This window comes from Vanellus vanellus (assembly GCF_965231255.1).
Source record: "Vanellus vanellus genome assembly, chromosome: 2".
In the NCBI taxonomy this organism is placed as follows: Eukaryota; Metazoa; Chordata; class Aves; order Charadriiformes; family Charadriidae; genus Vanellus; species Vanellus vanellus.
The window spans coordinates 6274832-6302183 of NC_138906.1; the positions used below are offsets into that span (position 1 = coordinate 6274832).

A 27352-nucleotide genomic window follows, 5' to 3' on the forward strand; every position below is an offset into this window, starting at 1 on the left:
CTGTGACACTGTGCAACTCACTGCGATGAGTCTGTTGATGGTTGTTGTAGGGAGCTTCAGTATCCTTTGTTTGAAGATGAGGTTGCAGGGGTTTTCCCTCAGTTTATCTGAACAGACTAGAAAAAATATAGTTCTCAAAAATGTATTGCTTGACCTGTGTTGCAGAATCTGGTAGTAGGTTTTACAGTGTTAAGAATAGGAGAATCTGCTAAAATAGGTGTTTTATTTCAAAATGCACAATAGCTGTTCTTGCCTCCCTCATCAACCCAGTGGGTTCAGTTCAACAGTTATGCCTGGGATAATGAACAAAATAGCTGTGGTTTTATTTTTAATAACATTTTCTTAATATTGGCAATAGGGAGCTCTTGAGCTATTTTCTACCTATCCTACAGCTTTTTTATTAATTTGAAATTATTCCTTTTCAGTGAAGTGTGTAAAAATGTGGGGAAATGAGATCAGGATAGAAAGTAAAGCAAGAAGGTGTCCTCTTGATGAGACTCGAATGTTGCAACTATTTTTGGAGGCCAACAAATACGGCTGTAACATCAATTAGATTTTAAGTCTCACTTGCAAACTCCTTTTGATATTAAAGGATATGATATTGCTGAGCAGTTTAAATCCAGAACTCTTATTCCGACTTCTAGCAGTTGAATGACTGTACATTAAAAGATATTTTTTTCCCTATTTAAATTTAAACGTTCTCTGGCTGTGGTTTTCAACCCAGACACTGAGGCGGTGTGCTACTATGAGAGAACTGGAGCTAAATAGGCTTGAATGAAGCCTACCTCATGTCCTTGCATAAAATGAGGGGAGAAGAGAACAGCAATTAGTACATAAAAATATTTGAAAAATCTCATTAGTGTTGGTAGCAAAGAGTGTGACTTGTTTCAACGCTTTGGGTGAACATACCAGGTTAAAAGTCTTTGACCCCAGTGGCCTTTCTTTTAAAAGCATACAAGAAGAAGCATTCCTCTGTTTATAAGTAAGGTGGAGTCTGGGGTGGTTTTTTTGTCTGGAGAGTTATAATGATCCCTCATAAAGACAAGTTCTTTTCATTTGATTAGCCCGGTACTTTGATGTTGCAGCTGAGCTGACCTGCTGACTTGCACAGACCTGGAGCGTGTGGTGCCCATGGGGTTGCCTTCACTGGGTTTTCCCCTGTCTATGCTGTCTGTACTAACTGGCACTCGTAGTTTTGTCTGACCTCCCTTCCTTTCTGCTGAAGTTCTGGAAGATGTTGCTAACTATCTGTGTTTTCACCCACAGGGAGCGGAGCGACTGCAGTGGTGCAGGCAGCCTTCTGCGCTCCGAAGAAGGAGAAGGTGGCAATTAAACGGATCAATCTTGAGAAGTGTCAGACAAGCATGGATGAACTCCTGGTATGCAATCAAAATTGTCTGGGGAGTTGTATTTTGGTTAGCATGATCTGTTGCTAAGTGCCTTAAACAACCTTTATTGAGGTGGTGTGAGGGGACTTGACAGATTTCACTAGAGGAAGTTCAGTTGTCCTGGTTGTGAGACACTACTTAAAATGTTAAAAAGAACAACTGTCGGAGAACTTCAGGCTGTTTGTTAAGAGCTAAGCACTTTGTATAATCCCTTTGTTTTGAATAGAGTTAATGTGCAAGTGTGAAGCTCAGCTGTACCCACAAGAGCTCTGCAGTTTGAGAGGGATTCAGAGCTACAAGCTTCCAGAATCTTTAAAAATTTGAGATGGTTTTGCTTTCTTTGCCTTTCCTGCAGTTCTTTACATTTTTTTCCTTTCACCTGTACAGAGAAAAACTGAATGAATTAGCTCTGGTTCATAGTCTCTTTCTGGTACTGATGCCAGCTAAAGTATCACTCTGACATATTGCAGGCGGTCATATAGAAACCCCCACTAATTTGAGTTGAGGACAGGAGACAGAGTCCTTTGGAGCTGTAGCTCTGTAATTTTCTTCTGCTGTGTACCTTTTTTCTGAAGATTTTCTCAATGAAAAACAGCTTCTGGCAGGTAGCCATGGTAACTAAAAGTTCCTTTTTCTCATCTGGCTTGTATGTTGATGGGCTTCATCTTCTCCTTTCCTCTGTGTGTGAGCTGGTGCTTCTGTAGTGCAGCAGCTGTCACATCCACCTCGTGTGAAATAGGCATTCCTGTGAACATTGAGGTGTCTCCGCTAAAGGTGAGAAAGCTCTCTTTGGTAAAACTTTCCATAGTAAATATTGGCTGGCAGGGGTTGAGGAAAGGTGGGAGGATGAGGCCTTGTATCACCTTTCCTTTTAAAGCAACTGTCTAGGATTTTTTTATTCCTACCTGTCTGTCTTCCTGCTTGCATCTTGACAGCTTCTGTAGTGTTACCTCAGGCACTTGTTTTGGTGACTGCAATTGGAAAGTGGAACAGACAGAGCTCAGGAGTCCTGGCTAGCTCTACACTTGTATGATTTTCAGCAAGTCACTTGAACCATAGTTCCGGTTTCCATCTAGTGACTAATGCTATTTTTATCATTATAGGTATCTGTAAATCTGCTCTTACAAGGAGGAAAGGCTCCATCCAAGCTGTCACACCTTAGTGTGCCTGTGAAGGGTCGTGTGTAGGACTCTTAAGATGACCTGCATTCAAATCCTCTTATGGCTCATGCTAGTATAGGAGTTTGAGATCTCTTCCCTTTTCACAGTCAGTCTTTTTGTCCTGATACCGTTCCTTGGTACTCTTCTCAAGTCTTTTATGTGGCTTGTCCACACTGCTCTGTCTCAGTGGTATTCCTAACTGTATTGTCATGGTGTAGTAATTGAGATTGTTAGTCTTTGAGTAATTGCCAATTCTAGTTAAAAGGGTTAGGTTCAGAAAGATATGCTGAAGAGAGACTTGGCGTGTAATTTTAGAGATGTACTTCTAATTGCATATTTCAAATATCTGGCTGACCTGTTCCTCACAATTTTTCTTGTTATGGGTAGGACTGCAATGAATTGCTGCTGTCAGCTCTCCTAAGCTTCCAATTTTGTCACCAGATCTAGTGTGGGTCCTTGTGTAGGCTTGTGTATGCAACTATAGATATTCTTGAACTTGAAGTCATGGAAAGATGGAGGGGGGAAGAGGATGGTTTTGAGCTGTAGCAGCTTCCTGGGACAGCGGTTGCCAAGGTAAACGTATTGTGTGGAAAAAGTGTTTTCCCTGGGTTTGTTCTGAATTTATAAGTTTATTGAATGTCATTTCCCAGTGTGAGAGCTGAAAGAATAGAAGTTCCTGATTTCCCTGCTCTGTGCTCTAACTTTTCCTACTTTTTATCTTGTCTCCGTATTTGCTTCTTCCCCAAAGTAAATATTCTCAAGCTTTTCAGTCTTGTCTCCTTTCATGGCAGTTTCCACAATCACTTTAATTACCATTTCTGAGCAACTACTTGTTACTGCAGGATTATTGTGTTTTTTGTTTTTTTTTCCAAAAAATGTAAATGTAAATCCGTGCAGATTACAGTGGTTTTAAGTAAGTGCAAAGAGAAGTATGATGAGTTCATACTGGAGTATGTTATGCCCCATTCTTTCTTTCTCCTCTCCCAGTGCAGTTAGAAACACTAACTTGGGCTTTTATTAGATCCATTATCCGTCCATTACGCTGAAGTTATCTGAGCAAAATAGTCAGCTTATGGTAAACCTTGATGTACTGCCTGGGGTCAGGACAATGGTCTTATGCTACAGCACTACCCAGTCATTAGGCAATGGGATAGAAAAGGGAAATTATTATTTTTTTTTTTTTTTTTTTTTCCCCTGCAGTGCTTCAGACCTGTAGATTTCTCTACTGAAGCAAGCTTGTTTATTCCCAGAATCTGCCTAGGAAAGAGGGTAAAACAGTGTCGTGTTGCTTGGGAGAAGGCAGAGAGAGCAGCAAACAGTTCTGCCATCGATAAGGATGGCTCGTTTCTTCTACGGCTCTTTCGGTGTCCATGCCGCTTAATGGCTGGAGCTTCTGTTTCTTGGGATGGAGGAGAAGGGGAAGGTTAGTTTGGAGTGGGGTTAGGAAATGTACAGTAACTGGCTCTGTCGCTAGCTGAATGGATGAGTGGCCTTGAGCTTCCCCTAAGCTTCTATAGCAGCAGGTGCCTAGAGGCCAGGGGATCTGGGACCACCTCCTAGCTTGTGGAGATGCCTTGCTTAGGGTGATTAAGTGGTATGACTTGACTCATTAAAGGTATTGATCTTGATCCTTGTATCTCAACATACATTTGAGCCGTGTGGGTGGTCAGAGATAACCTGCACGCTTTGCAAACGCTGCATGACGTTCTAGGTTAATGCAATGGATTAATTTATTGCTGCTACAGGGTATAGAAATGCAGGAAGTATGAATCTTGTTGCATCATGAGCAAACCAAGTTAAGGGCATTCAGCTCTTCGGCAGAAGTGCTAATTGCTGTAAAGAACATAGTGCGGAGATGTAACTCCTTCTAGCCCAGCTACTGAAATAGGTAATGTTAGTCAGCAATTTATTTCAGTGCTTGATTTTCATCTTTTTTCCACTGTACATTTTTGAATGCTCCTGGATCTTTCCTGGACTGCATGTGGGATTCAGCTGGGAGGGAGGTACAACATAGCTTGTAGTAATTCTTGCTCACCAGAGTGACTGGGAGTGGAGTGTGAGTCAAATACAGTGGTGTCTACAATTGGTCTTGGACTCTTTGATTTGTTACCGAAGTTCCACTTCTTACTTGTCTTGCAACCCACAGTAGTTAAACTTATGCAGTGTTTGGTGTGTGTTTGAAAACAGTCTGCTCATGTGGTGTATTTCACAGCTGAACACTGTTCGCTGCTGTGTTCTGCTCTTATCTCTCCTTTCCTTTGTGGGATGCTGGTCAGGTTGCTGCTGTTGCCGGTTCTTGAAACACAGTGGTGTAGCATCTACCTCAAAATAACCATGCCTCAAGCTTTTTTCCTGTATAAGTGTTTTCTTGTTTTAAATAATTATTGGTCTTAAAGGCCTTAAATCTCCCCTCTGCCCAGCAAACTCTGCTTCATTTTCACGCAATTAAAGCTGAGTTAGCTTTCTTTCATCCAGATGGGTGGTTCCTCCGTGCTTTGTGTCGCAGATGACATGGATTGTCTGCTTAGGAGTTAGTGGGAACATTGAATGGTAGAGAGGGGAACATAAGCTATGGAGTATTTCACATTGGACTTTCCCAGCTGGGGGCAACTGCTGCCTGTTTAGTTCCTAAGGTGATTGAACAGGAGACATGTTCAGGAAGGAGCATGGGAGATATGGCATTGCTGCTTCTAGAAGGAGTCTCTGAACTCTTCCTAGTCTGAGCCTGACAGGTCTACACATGAGGAATGAAGTGAAGGTACTGCTCTTCAACTGCTATGGTCGTTCCACTGCTATGGTCAGAGGGCAGTTAAGGAAGTCAAGGGAACAAGTTTAACTGCAATAAAAAGAAATGTCCTTTTGAATTTCATGGAATTAACCTGGGGAGCTTGCTGCCAATAATACAGAGATCAAACATTGCATGAGATTAAATAAATCAACCTATAGTTGAGAAGGTTAAATTAGATAGGATTTAAAAAAAGGATTATGAACTCCCCGGGTTTAAAGTGTAAGCCAACTGTTAACTGCCCAGGCTTAGTCAGAAGTCTTCCCTCTGGGCAGATAATTGTGTAACTGCTTGTTATAGGGTTTTACACCTTCTTTTGAAGACTTGGACAGTATATTGAAGTGGCTTTGATCTGACAGAGTAGTTCCTACAGGTGGATTAACCAGACTATAAGGTTGTTGGGAACAAAACAGCAGTTTGCTGTAGAAGTAGTACAGACATTTCATCCATGCCTGTCATCTTAGGGAATTGCCATTACAATTCCATTTCCAGTCTTGAAGACCTTTATACTTGCTCCAGGGTAAAAAGTCCCCAAGTGTCAATGCCAGAGAGTCTGATGTATAATACGTGGCTTCTGCATTGTTATTTGATATGCCATGTTATGTGTTTTCTTGCATGATGGGATTGCAGCATTACAGAAGACTTAAACCTAAACTGTGTGCAGTTTGGTTGTATTTGTTCTCAAAGCAACAACAACAGAAATCTTAATTACTGTGCTGGTCAAAGGTGGTGGTGTGTGTTTTTTGTTTTTTTTTTTTTTTGTGGGGGTGGTGGATAAAGTTCAGTATGAACATGAAGATTAATGATGGGTGAAATCATGAATGTAGAATGTCTTCCTTCACTTGGCCTGGATGAGCATGAGATGGTGTATGTAAGTTATTTTACAGAGTTCGAAATTGACTGTGTGTATTAATCACAAATTTAAGGCATTGTTGAACTTTAAACACTGGGTATTGATCTGAAAAATTGTAAGGGTCAGTGATATGTTAGTTGGCAAAGTGGGTAAAGCTGGTTTCGCTTGTTTCTGTGAGATGAGTCAGTCCCTTGCCCATTCGCTTTGTGGCTGAAACCAATAAAAACTGGGCACGTATGAATCGCTACACCATAAATTTTAAACATCTGCTTCCTTCAGTATGGTGTCACTAATACTGCAGACCTTGAAAGAAGGAATGATGCTGAAGAACAGCCATTGAAATGGGCAACTGCTGACTGACTTGCCACAGGAGTGGTTTGTTCCCATCACCTAAGATTAATTTATGGATGAAAACTTTCTATCCCTTTCAGAATTGTTTCTTTTCCACTGTTGCTCTGGATGGGCTAATCTAATCTCTTTCTAATTCTGCCAGTCTGTCTTCTGTAGCCATGTCTTGAGGTAAGGGGTTGAACTGGATAATCTGGATATGGAAGTTGGATCAGAATGTATGATTTTGAGCTCTGTGCTTTTCCCCATCCCCTTCAAAAAGTGCCTCTCAAGTTGATTGTGGTAGGGGAACATGTTTGTTATGTTTGTGTTTTTTTTTTTTTTTTATGCTGATGTTTAAAAGGGGAACGAATTAATATTCTCAGTTTTACGGCTTTTTAGTTAAACCATCAGAATTTCATTTGGAGCAAAATTTGAACAGTAATGGCTGACTAGGAACAGAGCTCTAAATCTTGCTTTAAAAGGATGAAGAGGAGCTTTAATGCCATATACCTTGAGATTTCAGCTAAGAGATAAGTTCTTTGCTAGCCGTAGTTGGAACATTGGTGTATTCAAGGGGGAGATCACATCCGACCTGTTTTGATTCCCCCCCCCCCCGGGTTTGCATTCCCTCCCCAGTTCTCTTATGGTTGTGATTGCCTTCTAATAGGGTAGCCAAGTTGACAGCTTTCTGACTTCCTCTGAAGTTGCAGGTAGCCACATAAAAGCAGACTGCTGCTGTGTTGTATCTCTTGAGTTCATGTCAACATGTAGGAAGTAAAACTAAATCACAATTTTCATCCTTGTATTTGAGAGCAAGTGTCTTTGAAACATGCCTCAGGGGCAGATAAACACAAAGAGTAGAAAGTGATGATGTGAACAGAAAATACCAGTAAGAAAGTTCAGCTAGTAGCTTAAATACAGCCTTACCTGCTTTGTATCTCTGCTCCTATTAACTCAACTTCAGTTGTATGTCAGTGGGCAAATAAAAGCACTTCCAAAATAGCAGATCTCCAGAAGTATGTCTGACTTACAGGAGACTAATAGGTTTCTTATGATTCTAAATTAGACTTCACAGCAGTTTTATTAGTGCTTCAGAAGCCTTGAAATGCTGCTTTTATTGCCCACAGAAGTACTGAAAACGTTCATCAGAACCCTTAAAGGCCTCCACATCTTCCATTACAGCTAATCCCAGTCTATTTGCTTTTGTTATTTGACAGTGCAGATATTTTTGATATTTAGCCCAGGGTGAGTGTGTAACCATCTCCAAACCGTTGCCTGTGTCTAGACGTGTTTTTATTGGTAATTCATTCTCCTTAGCTGAGCAGAAGGCAGTGTAATTTATGGATCCTGAAGCAGGGAATTGGCAGTAAGGCCGTGCCTCCTAACTGAAGCCACCTAATGTGAGGGCTGTCTGTGTGAATGCAACTGGATGGAAGAGCTGTCTGCCATCCACTGGGTCCGTGGATGGTTTGAGGGGTCTGTATCAAGTCACATGTGACTGTTGGCAGAGTGGGAATAAAGCAACATTTCCAGTTTAAAAATTGTATGTAGCATCCCAAATAAATTCTCTTATGTAGCACTGATGATATTACAGAGGTATAGAGATTGCTGAGATTTTTATTAGGAGTCTTCCAATATTGTTTCAATGCTAATCAAAGCAAGGGGAGCACAGTTGTAACTTGGTTATTTCTTTGTGTAATTTAGGGATAGCAGTTGTGTTAGGGTGGAGGTAGGGAGAGGAAATTTTTGCCAGCTATGACTTCGTTGTGTTTGAAGAGCAGTGAACTCTCTGGAAAACTTTGGAAATTGTATTAAAGCTGCAATCACTACACACAGAAGGGCTATTGCTGCATTTTATCCCCTCCCGCTCCCTCTTTCTGTAAGTATGCTTTTGAGCAGAGCTCCCCAGTGATCCTTGACTGGGATTCCTGCCTTAATTACACCTCTTCAGCCCTTGCGTTTGTACTGCTGTAGCGAAGACTGTTGTATGTATGACAGAATTGGCTTGGTTTCAATTATGCGAGGAAGTGTTTTAACTGCAAAGCCCACTGTGATTTGCCAGGATCAGTTAAAACAGTTGTATGCGTTGAGCCTCCAGGATGTTGGTACCATCTGTGGGGGTGAAGAGGAGCGAAGCTTTGATGTAGCTGGTGTGAGATTAGCCTAGAAAACTATGGAAAATGGGGCGGGGGTCTGTGGGTGAGAGGGAAAGTCTGCCTGACTGCTGCTCTTTCATATTAGTAATAATGTAAAATCACTGGAAATTATGGCTTGTGATGCAATTAATTATTCAGGGCTGTGCTACACTGTGTGAGAAATGGTTTAATCTGCCCATGTTACACATCCACTAGCTGGTGGAGGTGTTTAATTGAATAGATCAGGTTTGTGATTATTTATTTTCCTTCTTTGTGCACCAAAGCATATGACAGACTTCAGCTTTTTTTTTTTTTCTTCAAACTGTGCTTCCCAGCCCGGGGAGCAGACTGTGGTAATGAAAGAAAGAGGAAGTTATTGGAAAAATAATAAAATAGTAACTAAGCGTCACGGAATGCCTGCAATATGCTGTAGTACAGAGCTGCTCAAATAGCAGAGATCTGATCCAGGTCTATGCTCTTAAATAAACTTGGTCCAGACTTTGTCTCACCATCTCCTGAATTCCAGTGGGGTACACTAATATATATAAAATATGCAATGTTTGTGTATATTTCTTGTACTAATCTCTTGATCTCCCAGGGAGCTGGTTCAAAATATTTTGAGTGGTCTAGCTAAGAAAAGATAAAAACAGCTCCTCTAGATAATTTCTGAGAATGGTGGATTTGGGGCATGTCTGGCTGATGGGGTGCTTAACCAGTCAGTGTCCTGCTGCCTTTTTTCCACCTGTTTCCTCTGGTGCCACTTGTGCATGCATGGGTTTTTTTAATTGTCAGAGAGAGAAGTTAAGCACCTAGATTTTTTTTGCATGTTTAAAAGAAAAAAATAAAATCTTTAAAGCTTAAGGCCGAATGCTAATTTCAGGCTCAGGGACCAAGATTGTGTTAGGTTTATGGATCCCTTAACTAGGGGTCTGAGCAAGTCCAAAATGATCCTAGGGTAAGCAAATGAGTTCAAAACTCTGAGCTCAGTGAGTTTTGGAAAGGTTATGTGGATCAAAAGTCTCACACTTACATTTACAGACAGCAGCCCAGAGCTTCCCAACCAGCTGGGTTTTGTGCAAGGAGTGTGACAGAAGGCACAAACCAGTCACTGAGTCTGAGCTGTGTTATCTGGGGCCCCAATTCCCATCCACCCCCTGTAGAAATTTGAAGCAGGGAAGTAGAAAGAACGTTTTTGTTGTCAGCTTTGTCTTAGGGTTTTTTTTGCATTCTGAAGGAATCTAACTAGGAGGAATTAGAAGACTCTAAAGGTGCTGATTTATTTCCTTTTTGAAAAATAGCTTGACACAAGTGTTTGCAAGGAAGGGAGCTGGAGCCGTCAGAGCAAGCAGAGGATATTGTTTCAGGTTGTATTTATTTTCATGGAGTGGTTTTTAGTCAACGAGTAAGCTACGCTGAGATGAATAGCCTGCTCCCCAGCTCTTCAGATATCCTTTCCTGTTTAGAAGGATTCCTCTTTAATCTCCTTATTGGGGTTTCCTGGAAAGTTGGTGCCTTTTCTAGGGAAGCAGAAAGAGGAACAAATTATGTTTGATTCCTCAAATGCACCTACTCCCTGAAAAGCAGTACTAAAGTGGATAAATCAACATTAGCATGTTTCTTTGTAGCTGTGATTGCCAGCTAAACCCTTGCCAAGGGGAAAGCAGTGTGCCTTTACGCTATACTCAGTCACAAGCAGAGCTTTGTATATGAGCAGGAGAAAATATGCCGTGTCTGTGGGGTGTCCTAGACATGGGTGAATCCTCCTCAGAGCTTTCTCTTGTACTTTGGTACCAGGGAGGTCTTGTGCTTAAAGGGAGGAAAGGAATCAGGGTGCAAAGGGCCCTTGCTGTTCTCCTTGTGTGTTTGGGGTTATGGGACTTGGCTGAGTCTGTGTCATGGGGAGAGTGAACAGTGATTAAACCTTTGAAAAATAAGTGGCCTCCATGTGTTCAGTGCAGGAATGTCTTAGCTGAGAGCAGAAGTTCAGTATATCAGGGCATGAGTGTCTGGTGTGGGTGATGCTGGAGGGTATGACTTGACAGGTTGGGGGGGCTTGGCTGAAGCTACCAGCTTGGCTTGAAGCACAAAGGCCCAGCTGGGTGTAGTGCAGGGTGCCAGGCTTGGCTTAATGGATGGCTTTTGTCTACGGGCGGTCAAAAAACTGCAAAGCTTTCTGTCCAAACTGGTGATTTGTGCTTGCATAATGAAAAATCAGTCAACGCTTTCTGTGGCGTTGTTCCCTCTATAACCTGGAGAACCTCAACCCTTCACTCATAACCAAATCTAAGAATATGCATGGTCAAAACACAAACAACTTAATATCTGAGTGTATTTCATATTGTACTCCATCTGTAGTAGGTAACAACTTTCTAATCTCGAACTGATTTACCTCTTCTTCCAGTATGACAAAAGATATAGCTGTCCTTTGTGCCTTCAACCTGATTGAGCCATCTGCTTTCCTGCTGGGAAGAAACATTAGGAATAAGAGGCCCTCTTTTTCCCAGAGGCAAATATTTCCCTTTCTCATCCAAATGATAGTCTTCAACAGATTAAACATCTGTTGTGTAATGTCTCACTGAAAGGAGGAGTCAACATGAACTTCTTGGGTAACAAACTGGTGTGAATTTTCAGGAGTATTCTGTTGTAGCTGCATGCAGGTGTTTTGGTTATGACCACTGTTTTGTCCTTGCCGAGAGGTTTTTTGTCAACTTTTTCTTTCTCCTAGACAGACAGGAAGAGCACCTTAAAATACCTTTGGGCCCCAGTATGATGCAGGCTGAGTGTTGAGTATTTCTGGATTTTCTATGTTTAGCTTCTAGGTATCTTTTTTTCTTTGCACCCTCTTTGAACGTTGTGTCTTGAAGATAACTTCTGTGCCTGAGGAATAAATAATCACTGTGTTCAACTGCAAATGCGTTACTTTTTTCTACAGAAAGAAATTCAAGCCATGAGTCAGTGCCATCACCCCAACATTGTCTCTTACTACACATCCTTCGTGGTGAAAGATGAGCTTTGGCTGGTGATGAAGTTACTTAGTGGAGGTGAGTGGTCCAGTTTCCTTACCCTAAAAGGCAATGTGAAGAGCTGTCTTCCAGTAATACCCTTTCCCTTGTGTACCTCCTAAGCTTCCCACTTGTGAATTAAGACATTTGAATAACAGGATTTAACTTCAACCCATTCAGCTTGGAAATAGCTTCTCATGTTAGGTTTTACTACTGATGTACATAACTACATGACTGTGCAAGCTTTTTTCCCCTCCTATTTTGTATATTTGATGGTGTTTTGTAGAGTTATTTTGTATGTGTTTGCTGAGTGACTCACTTAAATATTTGAAAACTGAAGTGTATGAATTCAGACATTGACAAGAGAAAGGTAAGTGCAGATGTAGTAGTTGAGACCATCCTAAAATTCTAGAAAATAAATCCCACTGTCATCTTCTCAAATGATGGATCTGAAATAGCGCTTCTTGGGTCACGTTAACAAAAATTTCTTTCTCTGTAAGCCTAGGATAAGCTTTTGAACTGGAGAAGTGTGCAACTAACTCCACTGAGCCCAACTATTTCTACCAGCTTTATCGTGAGACCTGCAGCTCCTCTTGCAAGGCTGGTTTCTTGACCTTTTTCTCACTTGCAGCTTGGAGGCCTGCATGGTGCTGACAACTTGTTGGTAACCAGCCGTTCTATTGATTTTGACTTATTTGCATGTTGGCTGCCTTTGTGAGGAACTTGAAATCACCTCTATTTTAGGCAGCTACTGCTGTAATGTCAGCGCACGGCTGTAAAAAGGGAGGGGAACATCAGTGTGGGTGCAGCTTGATTTGTTTAGTGTCATTGCTCAGAGCTGGATTACTTTACCCCCTTTTTCTAGTTGACAAAATAACTGGCAATACTTGGGACAACTTCAGATTACCTCCTAGTTAACACAGAGGCAAGGAAACTTTCCCCTTTCTGGATTTATTCTCTCAGACACTGGAGAAACAGCTTTTTTTTTTTTTTTGAGAGAGAGAGAGTTTGAAAACTTCTTATCAGTAATGCTTTATTTGATGTCATAATATTTTCCAGGATCCCTATTTAAGTTACAGTCGTGAAAAGAAAGGGAATCAAGTTCTGGATGATAACACAGAGGACTGTTGCTAAATCTTAAGTCTGTCTTTAGGAAGTCTTGATTTTCCTGGCACCCTAGTGAAAAGGAATTGAAAGCTGAAAAAAGCCAACTGTTTTCTTGCTTTTTAGAAAAAAGAACTTCTTGGCTTCTCTGTTCTTGGCTTAATACTGAAGAATGTAAAATGCCAGAAGATGATGTGGAAAAATGTGGCTAAACCTGTTGGCTTTTTCCACAAGCACTCGACAATGACCATAAAACATGTGTCTTTGAAGACCTTCTTTAGAGAATTTTAGCAGTTCTCTTGGGGGCAATCAAATTTTATGCCAACTTAAGTCTGTCTTAAAGGGTTTTTAATGTCTCATGTGCTCATGTGTCATTAAGCAATGCCCTCTCTTTTCCTGGAGGGACACATAACAGGTCATTAAAGATATGATTGCTGTTTGTGTGTAGAAAAGAATCCCCTGCCAGCTTAACTCAAGTAGTTTTGCTGTGTGTATAAAAGGGGTATCTATGGGAAGGTTTCCACAACATGAGGAAACGGCTTTTCAGTGGTGCGGGAGAGACAGCAGCAATGTTCTTGGCCTTTTCAGGAGAGTACACAACCACTTTGAAGAAAATGCACAGCTGCCTTAGCTAGTAGTTTCACAGTGGTTTTCTGTCAGAACCAAGTGCCAGGATTAGGCTTGTCCTTGAACCTCCAAATGTTGCTTTTGTCTGTCCTCATTTTTGTGGTGTGGGTTTCTTTTTTTTTTTTTTTTTTTTTTTTTTTTTAAAAGGTGGAGAAAAATCAGACTCTTTATGGATATCTTCATTATCAAAGTACCACATATGTAAAGACTGGACTGGCAAATTTCTGGAAAAGTAATCATTGCTTCAGAAACCAGCCTCTTGTTGGTGTGAATCATGACTTTGTCATTTAATATTCACTTTGAATGGGCTTCTAAGTTATACAGACTGATAATTGCCCCTTGTGCAGGGGCTTTATGTGGGGTCCTTTCAGTACAGTAGTGCTATGAAATCACAGATGAGCAGAGGGCTGGAGCACCTCTCCTGTGAAGACAGGCTTAGAGAGTTGGGGTTGTTCAGCCTGGAGAAGAGAAGGCTCTGGGGAGACCTTATAGCCCCTTCTAGTATCTGAAGGGGGCCTACAAGAAAGCTGGAGAGGAACCTTTTATAAGGGCATGTAGTGATAGGATGAGGGGGAATGGCTTTGAACTGGAAGAGGGGAGATTTAGAATAGATATTAGGAAGAAATTTTTCACTCTGAGAGTGGTGAGGCACTGGAACAGGCTGCCCAGGGAAGTTGTGGATGCCCCATCCCTGGAGGTAAAGGCCAGGCTGGATGGGGCTTGGAGCAACCTGTCTAGTGGGAGGTGTCCCTGCCCATGGCAGGGGGGTTGGAACTCGATGATCTTCAAGGTCTCTTCCAACCCAAACCATTCTATGATTCTAAATCTCACTGCTTATCTTATTCTGTTGCATATGTTGAAGACAAGGGTCACACAATAAAAGATGTAGTAGCAGTGTAATCCCTCCCCCCCAACACTTCTGTGAGCCAGTGTTAATTTTTCTCACTTAAAATGAAACAGTTTGGCGCTGGGGCAATTTCTAAAATAGATAGAAAGACTTTGAGAATGACCCATCGCTACTTTTTATACAGGAACGTACCTTGAGAGATATGTTTTAGCTATTTTCACTGTATACTTTTTTCATGGCTGTACTTCAGAAATCTCATTTTAGATACCATAGGCAAATTCTACAGGACAGTCTTAATGATGGGTGCAGAAACTTGTGTATTGGAGCATTCTGACTGAAGAGCTTTCATTCATTTTTAATGAAACTATTTTCAGTTGTTTTTAGGCTGAGTGATTTATGTAACAAGAGACACTAAAAACCGTTTCTCATTCCTTTCTGCTTACTACTTATCAGTAATAAATTGGCTAGTTTTGTAGTCATCTGTCGTCCAGTGGGAAAAATGAGTTTCTCAACAGGAAAAACCTTTGAGCTGTTTTTATAGATGAGAATGGGTGGGGGGTACCCAAACAAAAACCAGGGTGCAGGCTAACTCTTTTATTCCATATACCTATTCAGAGAGCAGGGACTGAGATTTGTACATCCCAGTAAGCACATATCAAATCTATTTTGATGTCCATTCTCGATCTTGATTGTGGCTTCTGTACTTGAGAATTCCTTCTGAGTAAAAGTTCAGAATCTTATTGTTTCTCTTCCATTAGTGTCAGTGTATGCTGGCATGTCTTTGCAGGCTGAAACTAGTTTTAATTTCAGCCTACTTACACTGACCTTATTGTTTTGATGAACAGCCTGCAAGACAGACCAGTCTAATGCAAGCCTTTCTTTGTTGTTGTTACTGCAATTTAACTTATTTTCTGGTTGCAGTCATTTTGTTGAAATCTTAACTTGGTCATATATGCAAGTATTTTAGAAACGTCTCTAAGGGAAAATACTCTAAATCCACGAAGCATTATTGTCTGATAAGAGTGCCTTGTTCTTCTGAGCAGCCTACCGGTGCATTCAAATGTAGCTTAATTGCCTGACTGGCGTTGTTGCTGAAACTCAACTATTTGTCTAAGCTTTGCAAGTACTGTGTTGGTGGAAGATACCATTTTCCATCTTTGAAAGTCATCAGCAATGAGGAAGTAAGGTACTGCTGAGCTGGTGGGAAGTTATACGTAAAAGTGCTAATGTGCATCGGAGCCAAGGCAGACGGGCTGGGTGAAGTTACTGCTGAAAGCAGTTTGAACTGGCAGATTTGACACTGAAGCAGATGTAGAGTATAGTTGTTACTGATGGCAGAAATGTGTCTGTGATGATATCCAGCTGGTAGCGACAAGAGGTGCTGGTGTGTCCAGTTACTCTGACACCCTCTTTCAGATCTGGTGATGTGTGCCTGAGTCAGGTTTGCCAAGTATCTGCTGTTTTTGTTCCCTTCAGTAGAAATTTCAGACCCTTTCTTCCAATGATGAAACTGTTTTGTAAGGATCTAAGCTTAGTAACGTCAACTTTGCACCCCAACCTTTTGGTCCAGTGTTACTCCAAACTAAACTCCAATGGCTATTTCTAGACAACTGCTGACCTGTTCTTTGCCTTGCTGGCATTCCCCTCTTGTAAATTTTACTCATGCCTTTTTAAAGCCATCTGAAGCCCAGTCCTGTTTGTTAACTTGTGGCTTTTTAGTAGGAAGAGGAGCAGCTGTCCTTCTGTTCTTGTGCTTTCTCTGATTGTGACCTGTTTGCTCCTCTAAATTCTCACTGGTTTTAATAAGAGCTCTCATTTCACAGGCAACGTAAAGCTGTGACTAACTCGGTGAAACAGTTGCTCATATGAAACAACTGTCTGTGGTGGCTTGCTACATCACACAACAATTTTTATTGCCCTAGCCTACAGTGGATGAGACCTCCAAAATATTTTTAAACTGTGTAAATCCTTTAAATATTGAAACATTTCCAGATAGGGCTCTCCGATCTTCTGCTTTCTTGAAGGCTCCTAATTAAATCTGCTAAGGAGATTACTGTATTGAAATAGTTAAACCTTTTATTTTCTAAAAGTTTTTAAGATTATCTAATCGACCTCTTACTTCAGTCTTTCATCTTGTTTATCTGATGAAGTGCTTGGCCAGCAGTTCAGCAAGCCAGACTGAAAGAGAGGTATGGCAAGTCTTAGGTCTCCACCAGGGAGGTAGGACATCTTGTTCTACTTCTGCTGTGCTAATCTGTGATCTGGCCACTCTTAATTCCAGCAGTGAGTTATGATCAAAGCATAAGCCATAGGTTCTTAGAAATCCTCATGTTTATGTTGAATTATTTTGCTAGTAGCTATGCTACTTTGAGTTCATCTGGAGGGTTTTCAATTTTATTTGTAGACACACAACTTAATTTGAAGCAATTAAGGATGGGATAAGTAAGAAGCAGATGGTAGGGACTATACATGGTTGCAGAATGCAGAGTGTGTAGATACATTGTCACTCCTAGCTATAATAGGAAAAGCATGGTAAAAAGTTTGTCTTCAGGTTTTCTCTTATAAATGTCTCAGTCTGAACTGTGATAGGCTGGTTTACACCATTTATTGTATTATCTTGCTTCCTGCCTTAATCTTGTATTTCGTAGCCATCCATGCAAGTGCTCTAAGAGGGAAGGAGGCAAAGTGGGAGTTTCCTTAACTCTCCCTCTGTGTTGAGGTGGTTTAACCATATTTAAGAAGAAACTTCAAAATCAGAAACCCCATCAATCTACTTAAGTGTCTTTTCCGCTGTTTTGTATAACTTCTTTCCTTTACTTTGGTGTTCTTTTGCTGTATTCCTCAGCCCCAAAAGTACTGAATCTGAGCAGCTTTTCCTCCTTTCACATTTTCTTCCTGTTTGTCAGAGGCTGAAAAGGTGCAGATTTAATTCTTGGCTCTGACAATCAGGCTCACCGAAACCACTGGCTTCTGCTGAGATGTCTCGAAAGAAGCAGCAATGAATCCTGCCAACTCCTGCTTCTCAAAGATGCAGCATGTTCAGCATCAGCGTTCACCAGGTTTGGGGCAGATCTTGATTCTCACGAAATTGTGTAGTGATCCCCAGCACTGCTTTCCAGCCTATTTATGCCAGGCTTCTAAATGGCAAATCAATGCAGGTACTGTTACCTGTTTTGTTGTTGTTGTTGTAGTAGTATTAAATTTTCTTGTTCTGCTTGCCAAATATGAAGGAGGAGTTTTCTTTGCATTTAACTTCTGTATCTTTGTCGTGTCGCTTAGGTTATACTATAACGTGTGAGGTGTCGTTCCCACAGCAACTAGCTCTGCTGTACATTTCTTTTGCCTCTGGGGGCATGTAAAATTCCAGCCATAATACTCCTCCATTTATCTGTAATCTTGTACTAAACAAGCTTTCCTTTCTCCTGAGGTTCTCGTACCTTTCTCCTCTTCAGCCCCATGCGCTACAGCATTAAACAGCATGGCTGATGACTGTCACATGGATACTTTCTTCTCCTGAGGAGAAACATCAGAAGCAGGCTTCCTAAATGCCGTTGCACCTGCTTGCTGGTGTAGGTGAGGTCAAAGAAACGTGTTCTGGATTTGGAACAGGAAGCGTGATGTTTTGCGGTGGCTTGCTGTTGAAAGTGAATCAGTGGAACAATTAGGACTTCTTGCCCCGAGGGTGCGATTACACAAAAGTTTTCTCCAGCAGCAAAGCTGGTTTAAGAAGTTCCTGGCTGCTTGGCCTCCACCCTGCCTGGAAAACTGGATTACCAGTTACTGCAGTGATCTCACTTACAGTATGGCTTTGTAAGCAGATGCATTGGCACAACAGGGATGTAGTGAGCCATGAAACTCTTTAATCTCATTTTGTTGCCAAAGAAAACACTGGAGTAGCACAAAGTACAGGGTGTTGAAGGAGACGGTTTTATTTGGTACATGTGTGGGGTGCAAGATAGGACTGCTTTTACTCAGTTTCAAGACAGTCCATTGCAAATGGTCTGCTTGATGTCAATATACAAAACCCAAATATCCCGTTCTTACAAATTCGGGCAATTGATCTGCTCATGGGTTTCTTGTGTCTTCATTGCCCAGATACTGCTGTAATGGGTGGAAATCAACTACTTGCTTCTGGGAAATTGGAACTGGCTTCTGTGAATTGAGTCAGGATATACTGTAGCCATGACAAAATGGGAAAGGTGAGCTGGGGCTTCCTGCTCTTCACTCCTGGGGGGCAGTCTGTTTCATTTGTGGAGTTGGAGAGTTATTAGTCTGTCCACTGCAGAACTGGTATGAGCAATAAGGACTCGAGAAAAAGTTGCTCACTGCATGTTTGTCTTTGACTTGTAATAGTTACCCTCACCTGATAAAACCCAACCTGTAAGTCTCTGTACAGCCAATTCCCAGTGACTTCCGCTGTCATTAGGAGCTATTGCATTAGTAGTTTCAGAGCAGGTTAGGAAGCTTGTGAGTTTGAGCAGAAAAGCACTTAACTTTCAATTTCTGTAAAGCAGTTTGTGATTGGCGTCAGAATATACTGAGACATTTTAATAATGAATGATAAATAATGCTAAATGCTGTATCAGATTGCACAATATCTTGTAGGCTTCCTGTTCGTGTGTTGCTCAGTGTATACTTGATGGGCAGGAATTTGTTTATCACCACATTTTTTCCACATCAGTCTCTAAACGTCCTCTCCTTTCTTCTGTCGGGCTTTGATATTAGTTTCTTATTACCAGATTTCTTTAAACATCCTTATTAATGACAGCATTACTTATATTTATGTTTAGGCTCTAGTTCTGGCTCTTCCTTCTGTCTTGTTTTGTTTTTTCCTGATATGCTTCCCTTTCTGGGCTTGGAAGAGCTTTCCAGTCAGCCTCATCCAAACTTAATTTCTTTCTCACTTAAGTCTGACCCTCCTGTTCTGTGAATCTGTAGCTTCTACTCCTGCATTTCTAATGAGAAAAATCAGGAGGGAATTATTGTAATCAAACATAGTGCTGTGTATAATACACACCAGAATACTTCACAGCATTATCTGAAACAGAAGCTATATTCTAGGGAGGAGTCAAAGATTTTTTTTTTCTTAAAAAATAATAAAAACCAAATCAAAACCCGCCATCATTGCATTTTTTTTCTTGACTATTTTAACTGTTCTCGAATACAGAGTGGGTATTTCCAATGTGATCCTCTTCCTCTGGCCATTAGATTATGGGAGATGTTTGTCCTGCAAATTGTTCAATCTCTGTGTACAAAGAGCACAAATCTATACTGAAATTCCATTTAAGCGGAGATCCGACTACGTTTGGATGTACTCTTAACTTCCCCAGTTACTTTTAAACTAGTTTGGGAGCTGGCTCAGAAACTGGCAGTGTTGGGAATCGTGCTGGTGCTTTGGAACAGGATGATGGGTTTATAAAGCACAAACTCTTGTGTAGATTGTATCTTGGTTCCAGTTCAGCAGAATTAGGTTCCAGTTAATTTCTAGCAGTTAACATATTGCTGGATTGGGAACAGGCCACTTTGTGCAAAACAGTCATTCTCCCCCTTAGGCGAAGGATGAGGCTCTGACCTACTAATCTATTGTTCCAGTGTAACACGGTTGGTGTGAGAAAATTTGTCTACATCCAATGGCAGCGGAGGTCTTATCGTAGTTAAGTGTATCACATGCTTAACTGAGATCCTTGGGAACAACTGCATTTTGGCATCAGCCTGATAAATTCAATGCAGTATCTACCTCTAACAGAAAGTGTTACCCTCACTAGTGAAATTCCCATGACTTCTGCTTTCAAAGTGGCTGCATGCTTAGCTATGGGTTTCTTTCCGGGCATCTGGGTATTCGGTTGCTCCACGTCGGGATTCCTAAGCCAGAATGCCAGAGGATTTTGAACGCAGCACGAAACTGTGTGTGGAAAGGCAACTTGGCTTTGTTCTTCGTATCCCGTGGTGCTGTGCTTTATGAAGTTGCAATTGAGTCGGGAATCAGTACTTACCTTCCAAATTTACTGATCTGTGAGGTGGAAAAAATTCAACTTTATTGTGTTGTGGTGCCAGTAGCAAACCTTTTTTTTTCCCCTGTGCAAACAAAGTGAGGATGATCCAAATAATGCTTTCTCCAAAAGAAAGGTGTCTCTTGGGTTGCTTTTCTGCTGTTTCCTGAACTAAGCATTTTGCTGATGGCCTTTTTGCTGTTCTGCTTTTTGTAGAAGACTGGCAAATTCCTCCACTTCTTTGAACATCTCAGTGTGAAAGTGGTTTTAAAAAAAAATGTGCTTAAAAAGTGCGCAGGCTGGAGTGGGATCAGATATAGCATGGGTGTGAATCAGCCCTTTCACAATGAAGTCTGGCTCTGTGCATGCCTTCTTGTCTGTCTCCCCCACCCCCTTTTCTGGGTTAATTACAACCTCTAACTTGGCTAAATACAGGATTTTTTGACCAAATGAGTTTGAGCACCATATGATCTGCCTCCTCATGTTCCCTGAACCCTTTGCAGGAAAAGGGAAATGTTTTTGAACGAAGTCTGCTAACAGAGTTGTGGGTGGAAAGAGGACAAAACGAGTACGTGAAGAACCACACATTTTCACTGGACTTCTAAAACAAGTGACAGTTTGTTCTCCAGATAAAGGCACATTTGAGAGGAAGAACCTGAACAGTGAAAGTGGAGGGAGTTTTGGTAGGTTATTTTTTTGGTGTCACAAAAATTCTTGTCCAAAATAAGAAGCATCAATGGTTGTGAGCACGTACTCTTAAAATATGAATACGTGACAGGCTGAATCCCAGGTGAGTCCTTGTGACACACAACAGAGGATCTTTTTCCTAGACACTATAACCTAAAGGAGAGATTTCGGTGAAGGGGAGTGTACTTAGGTGTGTGGTTTTACAATTTCCTTTGGCAGAGAGATAATCTTGCTCTCATGCAGGAAGTCCAACGTATGTCAAAACAACCTCTGTTGCGTCTGGGTGAAACCTTTGGCTAACTAATTAAGACCCCTGTCAAAACTCACTACAGATGAGTGTTTCCATGCTCAGACAGGGTAAAGGAAGGCTGAACACTGCTAAGAGTATTCTTGCATAAAATGTTGGGGGGATGTTATGCAACTTCATTTCTATATTTTTTTAATTCTCCTTATTTTTGTTCTATTTTGTTAATGTCTACTGTGTTAAGATCTTATCTGCTGCAAATACCTTGAACAAAGCAAAGTTCTTTTGGGGAAAAGGAAGCTGGAGGTGCTGTTCAGGGCAGCTGGGGAGATGGTCTAATCTCTTGCTGCTGACAAAAGGGGTTTCCTCCCCCATTCACAAATGTGTTCTCCCTCCTTCTTCCCCTCCTTTTCCTCTTTATTGGCTCTGAAACTCATCTATTCAGAAGGTATGCTCACTACCAACCAAACACAGCTTTTTTTTTTTTTTTTCCTCCCCTCCTCAGTTTATTTTTTTGGTGGATTTAGTGGTGGCTAGGTGTCCACCATGAACATTGATGCTGGTGGGTTGGAGAAGGTGGAAAGCGTGCGGCTGGGCAGAGTGGGGAATAGTGACTCTCCTGGCTGCAGCAAGCTCTTAGATGAACTCAGCACATACTGTTTCCCACAAACTAAGGCACACCGTGCACCCATGTAACTGTTTCCTGCGCAGTTTGGATTGTCCAAACCAACCCTTTCCGCTTGATGATTGGATTTGAACCTTGCAGCCTTTTTTGTTTTGATGTGAGAATCCAAAAGTAAAATACTCTAAAGTGAAAGCCTATCTTGTGTGATTGTTTTCATCAAGAAATTCAAATAGGATAGTTAATAAAATAAGTTTTAAAGGGAGAGAGGTTTTTTGTCAACCTGAACCTTTTGATGAAAAGAAAAACCAAAAACCTCTGTTGTATTTTTCTGCTTGCTTCAAGAATTTACAAGGAGGAACCTGTAATTTCCCCATTGACCAAATTAATGAGAGTAAGTTTCTCAACTCTTACTATTCTTCAGATACAAAAATGTTTTCTCTTACGCTTTTTTTTGGTTGCAAGCTAGGAAGAATGAACTTTTAGCTTTTCTAAACTAGCTGAGTTAGTACTGACATGGTCTTTCCCTGTAAGCTTACTGTTCAAAGACAATTAAGGCTGGAATTTGTGCTTTGCAGTCATTCCTGCTTTTCTCATTCTTTAAGAACATCTCAGTACTGCTGACATTGCTCTGTGTCCATAGCTGTAAAAATCCTACTAGCTGACTATCCAGTCATTAAACAATAGAAACACAATTTTGAAGGGGCTAAATAGGACAGGCCTGGAAAACAGGCTTAAACATCCCATGCTGAAGCAATAAAAATATAGTTCTGAGAAGACTGTCTTCAGTCCAGATGCAAATACAAAGAATACAGTACTCAATACATCATGAAACCAGGACCTTGCACAAGAGGCGCGTTACTAGTCATTGATTCTGTTTAGTCCTGGGCGCAATTCAAAGAGGTGGTTTGCTCTTTGAAGCGTGGTTTGTCATGCAAGATGATGTAATTCACACTATGGTTGGGAGAGAGACTAAGCCTGATGTTTCTAGGGAAGGATCTAGGCTATTCCAGTCTTGTATGCAGCGAAGAAGTGACTTATTGTCAGAATTCAGCCTCATTTGTTCTCTATTTAATAATTTCCACTTTTGTCTTTTAGGGTGGTGTCATCCTTTAATGTATTAGATTTTTCTTGCTGTTCTTCTGCATCGAGTTTATAAGAGCTGAAAAAGAGAGTCTAATTTTATCAAGCTTGTTGCCTTCAGCTTGTGAGTCCTGGCAGTCCCCTGCTTTTTCCATTTCCCCCTCCTGCTTCTTCAGTACTCAGTACTAAAACAGCTGTAGCATCAGTATCTACTTAAAAACCTTCCAAGAGTCCTGTGTATGTACGCTTTACATTTTAGCTTGTTCAAATAACTTCTCAGTTACTTGTGATCCCAGGGATTTTGCAGCCCACCTTGAGGATCTGCATTGCTGAAAGGCTCATGCGTGTTACGTGTGCATCGTTGCCTCTGCTTTCCTGCAGCAAAAGCTTCAGCTGCTGACTCTGATCCTGACCATCATTGCTTCCCCTCCCAGTGAATTCCTTGGACTTGTACATTAAGTGATTATAAAGTACGCTTAGCTATGAATCAGTTCTTCTTGTTTAAACTAATGTGTTTAATTCTGTTTTCTCTAGGCTCTGTTTTGGATATTATAAAGCACATTGTGGCCAAAGGAGAACACAAGACTGGTGTCCTGGATGAACCCTGTATAGCCACAATCCTTAAGGAGGTGCTGGAGGGGCTGGACTACCTGCATAAAAACGGACAAATCCACAGGTATTTTTCATTTTTTCTCATCTTTGCCCAAAACGTGTGTCGCTGAAGCAGCAGCTGAGCACATGCAGTCTCATCCTGCAGCCAGCTGTGAGGGCACGAAAAGAGGAAAATAAAGGTGGGAGCTTAATCAAGACTCAGAATTCAAATGTCTTTATAGTAGCTGCTGCTTTAGGAAATACTATGAATAGGCCAAGTTTGGGCATAAACTTTGAGGTATTGAAAGTTCTGATGTAGAGAACCTTTTCCCAAATGTCAACATCCAGCTGCAAAGTGTAGTTGTCGGAGCTGGAAAACTTCAGTTGGTTTTGTTTCTTGAAGCGCTACAAATCACCAAGAGTACTGCATAAGGCGCGTTGAGCAATTTAATAAGGAGCCTTTCAAGCTGTGTTCTTTCTTTTTTAAGGCTAGCTGCAAGATCAACATAATGAAATTTGAATTTGGGTAATGTCATCAAAAAAAAAAAAGGAAACAAAATTAGTGGAAAAACTCCTTCTGTAGGCAAAACCCAGTTAACTAATGACCTGTGATTTGATGGATCACTGAAACGTGTGGATTTCTGTGCTGCTGTGTTGTTTGGGCAGTATTTTTAAATCATGTTTTCCGCTCCTCTGGTGTCAAGGTGTGGCATAGTTCAGAAAGCGAGGATACTAAGTCAGTATGTTCTGCTGTTAAAAAGAATAAGATTTGCAATCCTAAATGTGTGCTGAAAATAGAATATACTGCTTGTGAGTGATATACATCATCCCAGCTACAGACTGCTGCTGGGAACAGCAACCTCTTCTTTCTTGGGAATTTTGTGAGCTTGGCTGTCTTCTGGTACAATGCCATTAAAAGCATTGCTGCTGCTGTGCTGGAGTAAGTTTCTGTCCTCTTATGGTAGCTGCATAAGAAGAGGTAACTCTTTTTGCCAAAATGTCATTTTAATTAGAAAATCTAAGAAGTATTTATTTCATATTTTTGGTCAAACTGGCTAGCTTTTGTAGGTTGTTTTGGGTTAAAAAGGAAGAAATGGTTGGAAACTATTCTGGTGGAATTCTTTTGCCTGAAAGAAGTCTCAAATTTCAGTTTCCAGTCTCTCTTAAAATTCTGATTTAACAAGAGTTGTCTTCATTGAAGACAGTTTTGATTTCACAGCTGGGTGTTTAACTTTGTTTTTTAGAGATAAGACTCCACGTAGCTCTGGGAAGTTTAAGTAACGGACCAACTTACTGAGTACATGGTAATTTTTCACCCTTGCCATAAGTAATTTACAAAACCATGCTCATCTGTGACTTGCAGTAGATTTGCTTAACTGACTTAGTTCATCTTGTGGTCTAATGAAATTGAAATACATATGTTAAAGCAGCAGTAACCTGTTAAATTCCAGTTTTTCTGAAAATGTCACATAGTGATTTCTGTATTGAAATAGAGGTGGTTCTCCACTTATGTAATGAAACAGCAAAACTAGTAATTGTGGTAAAGGTTATAAAGGATATATTCACATGTTGGGATTTTTACTGCACTCAGCAAAAATATGATGTTCACAGAAAATTCAAACTGCTTGGTTTGAAGAAAATGTGATTCATATTGAATCATTCGGAAGCAGACTGAACTGAATGTGCTGCAGCCATTCTCATCCTGCTCGTTTGAAGCATTTTGCCCTTATTTAGGGGACTTCAGCAAAGAAATCAAAGCTGTGTCATCACTGCAGTTTTAAGATCGCGGTTGTGTGTCAGCTACTTTGCATATGTTGCACCCCTATATTTTGGGGCTGCTCCAACAATTGCATAATGTTTTATCAGGAAAAAAAGTGTTTGGATTACCTCATTGTGTGGTCTGGGAAACTTGGAGAAGTGGTAATAGTCATGATACGGAAGGAAAGTTGTGTAGTTTCCTACCTGTGGTGCAAAGGATGGATTTTAACTGTTGGCAGAAAGCCAGTTTACATGTCTTTGAGGGGTGAAACATGTTTCCTTATTGGAGTTAATCATGCTGTCTTGCATTTATATCCAGATGTGTGTACACTGCTGAGAAAAGCACACCTTAAAGTTGTAGTGCAGATGGGACCTTTCCTTGTACATAGGAATTGTCTGTATGGTTTTCCCATTTTGCTTAACACTAGGGGTCATAATGTTGGCCATGCCTGATGGGAAAGGCAGGTGGAAATCTTGCCGTCGTGCCAGAGATGCTCTGAGAGGAAGTGTTTAAAATAACTAAACTTTGGTCCTTTGGGTCAGCTTAAAGTATCTGGCTCTAAAGGAAACGGACTGCATCAGGTGATGGCTGAAGGGCTGAATATAGTGTTTGCAATGTGGGGCAGCTGTGGTTGGGGTGAGCATCAGGCCAAACCAAGGACAGCTGGGAAGGGTCAAAATCGAAGGGCTTAGGTTAGACCTGGAACAACCGCAAAGCAAGCAGCAAAGTGTTTTGCTGGTTACACTGAATATCCCGACTCCATTTGTATTACACCTAGGAGAAAATGACTTAGAGTTAGAGGCACGGTATGGGTGAAATGAATGTAATTAGCGCATCTGAAGTTTGACAGCCAGGCTGGTGGCAAAGCCCGAAGGATGAATGTCTGGACCCAAATGTAATTTTGTGGGTGCTGTTGACCTGAAGCAGGGACAGCTTGTTACTACTGTAAATCATCAGTGAGATCAGAGAATATATGTCCGAGCAGCTCAACTGTCAATACTTTTAAATTATGCATCATCTTAAATGGGTAATTTAAGTTAACACGTCGCGAAGACTGGCTTAATGAAATGCTGCTGCTGAATCTTACTCTGCATAAGCCTGCCTTGAACTTAATGCCACTTCCAATTAAGGTTTGGGGAGCTGGCTTCGCATGGAAGTGTAAATCCCCTGCTTTGGACAGGAGAGTAGCTTGACAGTATTCTCTAGAGGAGATTAGAAAGCCAAATATCTAGTGAAGTCTTAAATTAGATTTTTTTTTTTTTTGTTTACTTTCCTAATTAACAGCCAGGGTGAGGCTGAGACTTGAATGGATTCCATTGTTCGGCAACAAATGCTTAAGTCTCCCACATTGTCCAAAGTGATATTTTTTTGTGTTCGTCTTGCAAGGGCTGTTGGGAACAGAGTCTGAGGCCTTATGGAAAAGACAAAGGAGAAGGCAGAATCAGTTTTATTTTCATGAAATGCTCTCTACCAAGGTGACGGTTACAAACGATCCCTGCCTCCCTCCAAAATCACCACTGCCTCCTGTGTCTCGGAGCTGGCAGCTCTCTGCCTGCATTGCCATGTGCCTGTCCCTGGCCATTTCTCCTGTGTCAGCTGCTGCTATCACCGTTGTGTGTGTGTGTGTGTTTTTTTTTTTTCTTTGTGTAGCACAGTGATCCCAATGGCAATTTGAAATCCAAGCTATCCGGCTCATGTTAAGTGAGTTAAATACCTGGGCAGCAGCCAGTGTGCGGAGGATGGAGGGCTGGACTCGGAAACTTTTGGATGAAGCTGTCCTGTAGGAATCTGCTCAGACATTGTGGTTTTTTGTTTGTTTGTTTGTTTTTTTTTTTTATGGAAGTGGAGCAAGACTGATGTGCTGTGAGGGGTTGTTCCTGCACTAATCTTGTCTGGGTGACACATAGGGTATGTTGCACCTCTTCCCCATTTGGACTCTGATTCCTCTGTCTATTTGGGGATTAGCAGGAGTTTGACTTCGAAATAAAATTAAAGCAAAAGCAACCCAAGAGGTTTTATTGCTTAAAGGGATTTGTTGGAGGGAAGTTCAAGGCTTTTTCAGGTGGTGTTCTTTATGGCAGCCTGACAAATGAATCATGCTGATTAACTGTTACAAGGTCTCTCTGTCTTTCTCCCTATTTTTAT

The 27352-nt window shown here is 41.1% G+C and overlaps 1 protein-coding gene across 1 annotated transcript in view; it reads left to right on the forward strand.

Moving 5' to 3' along the window:
- The window catches only part of OXSR1 (oxidative stress responsive kinase 1), a 92908-nt gene that overhangs the window by 19013 nt on the left and 46543 nt on the right, over window positions 1-27352 (forward strand). The window contains exons 2-4 of the mRNA XM_082479359.1: window positions 1267-1379; window positions 11584-11692; window positions 23392-23533. Coding sequence (XP_082335485.1) covers window positions 1267-1379; window positions 11584-11692; window positions 23392-23533 — 364 coding nt within the window. The remainder of the gene's footprint in view (window positions 1-1266; window positions 1380-11583; window positions 11693-23391; window positions 23534-27352) is intronic.